The sequence below is a fragment of the Cryptomeria japonica genome, chromosome 5 (assembly GCF_030272615.1).
Source record: "Cryptomeria japonica chromosome 5, Sugi_1.0, whole genome shotgun sequence".
In the NCBI taxonomy this organism is placed as follows: domain Eukaryota; kingdom Viridiplantae; phylum Streptophyta; class Pinopsida; order Cupressales; family Cupressaceae; genus Cryptomeria; species Cryptomeria japonica.
This window is the reverse complement of record NC_081409.1, coordinates 211,769,723-211,779,922: the sequence shown is the minus strand read 5'-3', so window position 1 is coordinate 211,779,922 and position 10,200 is coordinate 211,769,723. Positions and strand designations below refer to the sequence as shown.

The 10,200-nt window shown below is 36.5% G+C and overlaps 1 protein-coding gene across 6 annotated transcripts in view; it reads left to right on the top strand.

The window, feature by feature from the left end:
* Nucleotides 1–1,138: 1,138 nt before the first annotated feature.
* The window catches only part of LOC131051723 (NAP1-related protein 2), a 99,515-nt gene continuing 90,453 nt past the window's right edge, over nt 1,139–10,200 (top strand). For 4 of the 6 annotated variants that reach the window (XM_057986347.2, XM_057986346.2, XM_057986345.2 and 1 more), the window contains exons 1-3: nt 1,139–1,756; nt 1,958–2,080; nt 2,773–2,823. In XM_057986347.2, coding sequence (XP_057842330.2) covers nt 1,652–1,756; nt 1,958–2,080; nt 2,773–2,823 — 279 coding nt within the window. In that variant the 5' untranslated portion in view covers nt 1,139–1,651. The remainder of the gene's footprint in view (nt 1,757–1,957; nt 2,081–2,772; nt 2,824–10,200) is intronic. The other 2 variants (XM_059221355.1, XM_057986348.2) reach the window with 1 other exon arrangement.

Here is a 10,200-nt window from a genome sequence, read left to right as displayed (position 1 = left end):
ACAAGGTGGTGAAATCAACAAACTAACACTGTGACCCTGGCAAGCCTAAAAACCCTCTTTAAAACCCTTGAAAACCCCAAAATTCACCTAGGGCAGTGTACGGACACTTGGAGGCCCAAAACCAGAAAAATCCTTGGGCCCTTGCCAAATGAATAGTAGGTCTTTTGAGAAGTTTCACAAGCATATGCATCGTTTGCAAGAGGGAGCCCTAAAAGTCCGGATAGGAGGCCTAATTGAACACAATCCTTGTAGCCCTATTTTGTAGGTAAAAGACAAAATAGTGAAATCGGTAAGGGGTTGGAAGCTTGAAACCTCTTGGGGGAACATGAATGGATGGAAAACCATGTCTTAGACCTGTCCTATCCTTGCTAGGACCTCAAAAGGTGTGGAACAAGCCAAACCCTTATTAGCCTAAACAAGGGTTCTTGAATCTCATGAGTAGGTGAGACCTTAGGAGTAGTTTTTCAAGTTGTTGGTGGGTGGATTGGGCAAGGTCAGGGGATTCCACAAGCAGGGGAAGTCCTAGAGACCCTAGGGTGTGGTTAGAACACCTGGTGATCCAAGGAAAGGATCCAAGAGCATAGACTAGGCTAGTCTATCCCAAACCCCATCCCATCACTATCATAAAAGGAGGAATGTCTTCCTATGATGTTGATTGCAATGCGCTTCTCCTCCATACATCTTTTGATTCCTTAGGTTGGACAAAAACTATTTTTCCAACTTTGCTACTCACTCCTCCCTCCTCTCGACACATCATAATATAATACCTGCCTTTATTACAATACTATGAAGGCAAGTATTTACCATTATGTGGCACTTTTTGAAAATTGATTTACTCATCTTAATGTTGGATGGAATTCTACGTAACTTAAGTGTTAAGTATTATTAATATTTTAAAATACCTTGAAAAGATTGAACTAATTTTATGTAAAAATAATCTAAAATAAAAACTAAATTATTTACTATATAAAAATTTATCTATTTCCTTATAAAACAAGTATTTCCATTACATTGACACTTATTCTTTATCATTTAAAAAATTCAACAAATGCATTAATATTCCGTCTCCTATAAAAGGTAACAAATTATCAGCGACTAACGTATATTCCCGTTGAAGCTCGCACTAACAAGCCACTTTATTTCCAACAAAGACTATGCTGTGACCAAACCAGCGACTCATTTTTAAATACTATAGATATAACTGTACCTATTGAACCGCCGGAAAGATAACGGAATGATTTTCTTAAACCACAAACATGCAGGAATGATTTAAATGCTGAAAGCGAAACATACACGATGAAAAATCTATTAATGGAAGCAAACTAGAATGAAAGTGCATCGTAGATATGCGGGAGTGAGCATGGCAAAGAAGATCCGGCGGCTTAGAGGATAGCAAACCATTTCCACGAGTTAATGCCCAAAGGTGCAGCAATTCTCATAATTAGTATTCCAGACTCAGTGTACGGCTTAAAGGGTTTTGTTTGCATTTTTTTTTCGAGGTTGGACTTACCTAACATGGTGGTCATGGATTCCCAAGCAAATTCCTGCAATTGTTTTAGAGCGGCATAGTAGACTGCTCTTTTGTTTTGTGCATCCTGCTATTTTCGGTGAATTTCTCCAAGCGGAAGGCATTGAGAAATTTCCGCTGAGTATGGCGGACAAAGTGAAAAAAACGAAGGTAGAAGACGTTAATCTTGACAGCGAACTCATTCTTGCAATTGAGAAGCTGCAGGAAATTCAGGAAGAGCTCGAGAAAGTAGGCAATTCGTATTTTTTGGGGTTTCTATTTTCATTTGTTGAATTTCCGTTTAATTATCTGGTCAAATTTGCTTGCGAAATGTATTTCCGTTTAGATGACAAAATTGACTGTTCAATTTCCACTGCTTTATCATTGAGAATATCCAATTCGAGTAAGGGTTTCTGCTATTTTGATATGTAGTTATTGTAAATTGAATAGGTTAATGAGGAAGCAAGTGACAAAGTGTTGGAGGTGGAGCAGAAGTATAATGAGATACGACGGCCTGTTTACGAGAAGCGCAATGATCTTATTCAAACAATTCCCGAATTCTGGCTCACTGCTGTATGCTATCTTTCCTGTTTCTAGAAGAAGACGCATTGCTCTTCGAAATTAGAAATTGAAGCCTTGGGTGAGATCCTAGGTTTTTTGTCTTTTTTTGTTTTGTTAAGTGATGGTCCTGGTCGGATTGTGCACCATGATCTCGTAAGCCTAGGTGCCTGTATTTGCTCTGGGAAGTTTTTATTTTCCATACTCAGGGAACCACCAACAAGTGTAGATGACTGTTTGGCATAGAAGTGTAGACTCTAGGTTTTTGTTAATTCTACCCCAATTTGACTTGTGTCCCCAGCAGAGCCCATTCCCTCCCTGGCTGACTTGAGCATTGGACATCATAATGGGAATCCATCATTCTGCGTTTCCACCGTACGATATTCATTTTGACATCGTGATTTTTGGTTTAGGTTAAGGGCAATTTGGGGTAAGCTTGGGTTACATCCTGTGGGCTAATGTCGGTCACGTTCTCAGGATTTATACTCTAGTTGCAGTCGAGTTACATCACTGTTTCACTTTTTCTTTTGGGGTCATGGTCCACATAAATGTTGAGGGGAGATGAGTTGCTGCACTAGAGTTAAATACATTTGCGCAGGGAAGTTGGGGATGTATTTATTTGTAAACTAACTTAGAGGAGCAGTGGGATTTGATGCAGAATTTTTGTTTATTGACCAGCCCGACTTTGGTGTTATGGTTTTTGGCAGTTTCTGAGCCATCCAGCCTTGTGTGATCTACTGACCGAAGAAGATCAGAAGGTGTGTTATAAGTTTCTTAGTCTCACAATTGCATTTTTGAAATCACTTATAAATAAGGTTACATCTGAACACTGCACACACCTTTATTTTTTATATATAACATACAAAGTTGTATATGCAATGACGTAAAAATGGGTCTTGCTGTAGTCAAACATACTTAGGCGGTTCTTCCCATTTCACGAATTAAAGAATATAAATATTGGATCATAAAATTTTAAAACAAAAGTGTACACTAAGTTGTTTTAATAGACCAGGGAATGTAGTATAAAGCTTATTATACCCTTTCCTGAAGGATCTCTGAGGCTATCTAATACTTGAATTTTTTTCTAGAAGTTGTATACAGCCCAGATTGGTTTTTGAAGTAGATAATCATGTCTTTTTTAACATAGGGACTGGCAGGTCTTAAACCTACCTTAACATCATCGTGGCATCAGTCTTCCTTGCTGCCTTACATAATGATGCTTAGGTTCTATTTTAAATTGATTATCTAGTTAGATAAGTATGATTTCTAATATCTTTTAGAAATTTAGTCGCATTTCTGCCATGCCTCACCGCTAGACCTGTAGTCCTTTGCATTATAATATACTTAAATTAACAGTTGTACATTTCAGGTGAATATAGTGAACTTAAGTCAAAATTTATATAGATATTTGTTTGCTCTCTGTGGAAAACTTTACAATAGGCAAATCTAGTTTTTGAAAAATGGAAGAAATATATCCAGCTGGTGGAAAATATCCTTGTATGTTTTTCCTGGGTAGGTTTTGCTCTCTAAATTATGTTGAGTTTTGTCTGAGTAACAACAAGCTTCTCAAAGAATTTTATTAAGCAAGTCTATTGAGAATTCAAGCTTTGATTGTACTCTATATTTTTCCTCATTCTAGAACAGATGATCATCCACTTGAAGTACTACGTTGGTGGTTACCACAATTTAGCTCATCTCATAGTAGGTACACTATTTGAAGGTACAAGGGACTGGTGGAAAGAAGTCTAATAAGCTAAATAGAATGATATCTGCAGGATAAATTGGAGTAAAATTAAAACTTTTTTGTTAAGTCTGACAAGTTATTAATCTAATGAACTAAGACTCTTAAGTTTTCATGAAAAGTCATGCGACTTTAACCTTTACAGGTTTATTGAAGACTGTTTACTGGGATGACCCTAAATCACATTCGATACTACAAAAAAAAAAGCTCGTGTGTGCTATATTTTAGAAATTTACACTTAGGACCATTTAAGATATATAACTGACATTTAAGATATATTCTCTAGTTGGAAAGAAGCCAATGGGCAGATGAAAGGTCCTGATGTCTACTATATGGCCCAATATTTCTCATCAAATTGTTATTTTTTTTTATAGGTATATAACTGATTAACTATGGGAAAATGGACTATGCTCCCACCGTACTGCACAGGATTAATTAGGGTACATTATATCTCATTAACTTGTTTTTCTTTGTTCAAGATATAAGAGTTCTATCAGGGGGGCTCTTTCTCATCTAAAAATGAGAGAAGCATCTACACAAAAGCGTTAACTATTAACACTAAACAAAGCATGCATGTGTTAGTTAAAGAACCAAATGTCCAGATTGTCCAGAATTTGACACTTCTGGAGATTTCTTGTGATTTTGGGTCTCCTGACTCCCTTTTGGCTTCCTCCTCTTTCCCTAATGGGGAAGCAGGTGAAGGAGATAGGGACTCATTTATAGAATCTAGATTTGAATTTGGTCTGTAATCTCCAACATTTCATTCTTTTGCTGGTCTTTCTGTTTGCATTCTGAATTCTTTTTGGAGTGGGGATTTTACTCTGCCTAGAAACTTTATTTTGAAATTGCTCTTTTTGTAGCTGACAAAATGATTGAGTTGTATTCTTCCCTATTGTCTCCAAACCAGAATTCCTATTTGCTTTTTTTGATTGCTGCTGCTTGCCACCACACTTGTGCTACATAGGGGAGTTAGGACAGACTGTATCCATAAAATGTTGACAGTTAGGGCAGGGGCTTATTGCCTACTGTCTGCACAGGAACTGCCAAGGCTTGGGCTCCTTGAGGAGGCGAAGTGGCAGCCCAACTTTACCACTTGACTGCCCTACCAAACTGTTGACTGATAAATGTGAATATGAAGCTCTTTTCCACCATTTCGCAGGGTTAGATTTTAGATTTCTTCCCTCTTCACATTTAGATGCTAGGTGCTCAAACTGGAAGCATTTTCTACAGAGAACTGGTATATTCTCATAATTGAAGATTTACTTCCAAATCTGCTCGCTTACCTGCACCATGCCTCTGCTGGCAATCCTTCAGCAATATTCATCTTGACTTGGATTTTAGCAGAACTGGAGTTCACAAGGCCATCAGTTTTAGGATCTAAAGACATAAATCTGTCCAGCTTATTGCCTATGCCATAGAAACAAGCATCTACCTGATATTGCAAAGGCAAATTTTGTTAGACACACAATTTGTCATTACAGACAAGGATTACATCATGGAATTAAAATCATGGAACTGAACCAAGGCTTTAACAGCAAGACATGCTTATCCGACTCTCATGGCTTTTTTGTGAGAATGAAGGATCTATTTTCTTCTGACCCAAATAGCAATTCAAGAAAACCCAAATAGCAATTCAAGAAAACCTTGGGAATAGGGGGAAATCTCAACTGTATCATGAACATGCAAGCTCCATGATTTGGAAATCCAATCATGCAACAGTGCTAAACTAGGCCAAGAAGAGTGAAGCTTATAGATCAAACCACACTTACCAAATTTTATCTCCTCATAAAGAACTCCCTTTCTTGGAGACAAGATAGGAGGTAGTTCAATACGTGGGAAGATATGGACCACTGCCTGATGCTGCTTACTCCCCATATGAGCACTGCTTTTATCCTGCATATCCAACCTTGAAACAGCCTTTTAAGACAGATTAAAATCATGTCCACCTACTAACTCTTTCGATACAATTGCAGCCTCCTTTGAGGGTGTCTCCGAGGCCATTGGTCCTTTCGAGCCTACCAAAGGGGGGAGCCAACACAGATGTATCCCTACTAAACAGACTTTTCTGTGATAGAGGAGATCAACATACTCTGCATTCCCTGAACTTAAAGTCTAAATACCTGCCACAGCATCTTCCTTGATCTCAGTGGGGTTTGACATTACTTTAGCAGGAATCTGCATCAAAAAGATGCACTATTCCTTTCCACTTCTCACTGCTTTTGTTTCTCTATCTTATTAACTTGCATTGGATCTGGATTCACTTGAAAGTCAGCTGCTTTGCATGATCCATAGAGTTGCATGAATGCAGAGACTGTATTTTCCAACTGTACTTCACAAAATTCATCAGGTTTCATTATTTCTCAACAATTTCTTGTTTTGATACTGGATTTGGATTCATGGAACGTCATCTTCTTTACTTAATCTGCATAGCAGTGTTGAAGTTTTAGCTTGGATACAAACTTTTGCACAGGTTTAGTGTGATTGTGCAGGGAAAAGTTAGTCTATTTTGCATTTCACTTTGAAGGACTAAAGTGAAAGTCTTCTATTTAGCTAAATAAGTCTAAATAAAGTGAAGATAAAATTTGTGAGTTGGACATATCTTCCATCTCATCCTGATAAGTGATAAGGATTGTTTTTGTAAATAAAGCGGAGGATTTGGAATATTAGAATTTTAGCTGAATTAATATAAAGATAGGAGCAAGATAGAAAGAATGTAAGGCTTCAGAAGTTTTTTCGAAGGACTAAGAAACTGAAGTTGCAACATCCCAGAACAATATAGTAAATGTTGTTGATTTGCATGCAGCGGCGCGTAAAATCAGTTGTGGAGGTTACCTTGTAAGTTTCTCAAAGAAATGGAAAAGTCAAAAATTGATTTGAAGGTGTAATTATCTGTGCATCCTTCACATTTTGAAGATTGCATTATTATGTGATTTATGCAGTGTTATTTAACATTAGGATGCAATCTGTAGAATACAGGTTTACTACTTAGAGCGGAGGGAGAGGGGGGGTGAATCAATAGTAAATAAAACTTCAATCCTTATCAAATTAATTCTTAAACAACTTAAACTTTTAAAGAGCTTCAATCTGAAAACTGAGAGGGATGAAAAGAGATGCACAATAAAGACAATGCACAAGATTTATGTGGAAACCCAGGATGGGAAAACCACGGTGATAATGCTGCTAGGATCTACTGTCCTAATCCAGCCTCACAATCAAAACTTCAATTACAATGTTTAAGGGCATCAATCTAAAGGAGTCACCAAACCCCTATCTATATTTGCACCAACTCAATCAAAGTTCTTATCAGAGCACCAACCCTCCAAGTAGACAATATAATAATTTGTGCATCCACTGCACTCTACAAAAGATAATTTACTTCAACCTATGAAAAGCACCAACTTTACAGTTTGTAAATATAGTACCACTGAGCACCACCTTCACAGATTAAAACATCAATTTTGAGAGAAGTACGAAAAGAATATTGGCCAACTTCAAGTATCACAATCTTTCACAAACTGAAGTGTGTATGTTTTCATAAACTGATTAATATTGTGCCCTCTGAGGAACAGAAAATGAATACACAAATGAATACACTGCATACCAAGCAAGAAATCTGAAAAGTCTGAAATTAATCTGTATACCACTTTTATAGATACTGCAGATACACAGAATGCTTGCACTACCAATTTGAATCTGTTAATGTTTTAGCAACACAGAAATCTGAAACAAAATACCAGAATTTATCCTGGGAAAACCCTCCACTTGAGGGTGAAAAACCCAGCCCACTCAAAAATGAACTTTATTATATCTCTGAAAATGAATACAACTGTTGATAGTTTCAGATTACTATCAATCTCAATAAGATAAGTTTGATTCTCCACAAATTAATCTTGACAATGAAGTCAAATGATACATCTCTTATACATTCTATAAACCTTTATAAGTCTGAAAATTCAGAACACAGAAAACATATAATATATCTGATCTGACAGACTACATACACAATATTCTCAACTTCCTACAGACAAACGAGAGAAGCCAGCAATATCTATCTATCCATCTGCCGAAGAAGAAGAGCAATGAATATAAAGAATCGAAATTGCAAGTGAAGAGACACCACGAAGGAAGAAGAAAAGACACCAACAGTTACATCTTCACCGACAGCCATAATGACACCGTCAGCCACATAGACATGAAGAGTCACCGGCAGAGAAGTGAAGAGACTCCATGGTGGAGAGGAAGAGTCACCGACAGGAAAGTAAAGAGACTCCACGGTGGAGAGGAGGAGTTAGATATTATCTTAGATTTCTATTGCAGCTATAAATCTTCAACATAATCAATACATGAAACTCTTATAGGCTGTTAGGCAACTGTATCAACACTCTGAAAGATCTGAATTGTAAGAACCACTGAATATCACAGAATCAAACTCAAACTCAAAACAATACAATTCAGTCTGTAATAAAATAAATTTAGGATACCTTTTATGGCTTTGATTACCTACAGTAATTTGTTTCACAAACTGTTTTCTTCTTTACGGCAATATATTATTTTTTCTTTCTCATGATTGGTATATTTTCTCATTTCTTTGCATCTGCAACACCCATTTTTTTCTTCTCTTCACACGGCAAGAAGTTTAGAGCAACTCTCTCTCTTTTATATGCACTACACAAGTCTATCACCTTTCGAGTTTCATGGCAACAGTAATCTCTGATATCTTATGTATTTTTCCTTTTTCCACCATTCATCAACTGTCTCATTCAATATCATAAATATATAGAATGTGTCCACAAGTGTTTAGTTGAGGAACACTTTTTAACTACCTGTAACCAATAACTATCTTAAAACTGATTTCAACCTCCTCATTATCCAATTACAAAGCACTCAATATATGCTTGCTTTCATTTGTCTTGACTAATGTAAGAGTGATTTAGGAGTTGTTAAGATTACGGTTGTAAATGCTCAATAACTAATAGCCCAAAGATAAATAACAAGTCTTCAGGCATTCACATGATTACATAGTCCCTGGCAAACCATGTTGTCACTGTATACGAATTCAGATCCAGAAGATTATGTTAATGCCATCAAAATGTGTGCCTTCTACAAACGTGATTAATGCTATTCAATCAGAATCATGGAGTATATGAGTTACAGAGGCATAACAGTCTGAGTTTATAATCTTTTTATCTTTAAAATCTTAGAATCGTCTAGGAGACTACTATTGACATCAATGCCAAATAATATGGCAACACAATCATCAAGATTTTGAAAATTTCTTCAGTCTTAATGCAGAGAAGGTGGTTTTCAGTCCTTGTCAGCTATGTGATAGGTGCCTCATCTTACAACTAGACCACAGTCTAATGGACCTTTTTTGTTTAAACTTAAATTCTCAAAGATGACAATTTTGAATTACTAACATAACGGGTAGCTTTGATCAATTGATTTGCAGGTGGGAGCAAAGTGGAAACCCATCTAGAGGCTTATGTCCTTTCCTTAAAGAGGCTATAAAATAAACTAAGTTGCTGGTTTGGGTTCGAGAACCCGGCACGCTGGTGCAGCAAAATTTTTAAAAGGGGTTTGGTTCGTTAGTACAAAAATCAAGGTAATGTATATATGCAGCCTAGAAGCATGAATTAAGATTAGAATGTCACATAGCATCATATAAACAACAAATCCAACATAAACTTGTAATCATAGCATCATGATCATACAATGATAGCATCATATACATCAAGTTTAATATCAAAATGGCAATAATAATATTGAGTTGAAGCATCATTGTTTCAATGATTGGAACTCTAGTTTTAATTTAAATTTTTAAAGTTTAACCATCAAATGGATTCTCTAAATCATCAACATCATTCTCATCATTCTCATCCTCCTCATCATTGACATTGACATTAGATGAACCAATGTCAATGCCACTTGCACTATTAGTGTGCTTGCTTTCCGAGGCATCAAATGCAACCAGCTGAGAAGTGGAAGCATCCAAGTCAGTATGCTCTAGCTCTATATCCCATATCTTTGACTCCCCTTGCTTGTAGTCATGTTGATTGTGTGAAAGGAGACACAAGTTGGAATGCACATATACTAAATTCTCTGCTCTTTTTGATTGCAATCTATTGCGCTTTACTAAGTGGATGAAAGAATATGTGCTCCAATTTCTTTTTGATGCAGATGAACTAGCAACCTATGAAAACAAAGTAAACAATTAGAGTTATAAAATTACTAGCAACCTATGAAGACAAAGTGAAATAAAAATAAAAATTACTAGTGATAAAATAAAATAAATTAAACTTGTGATAAAATTTTGATTGCGAGGGGTTGTAGGTTTTGGAAGCATGTGCCATGGAAGTACCACCAACTATGAGAAGAGCGTCAACACTTAGACCAT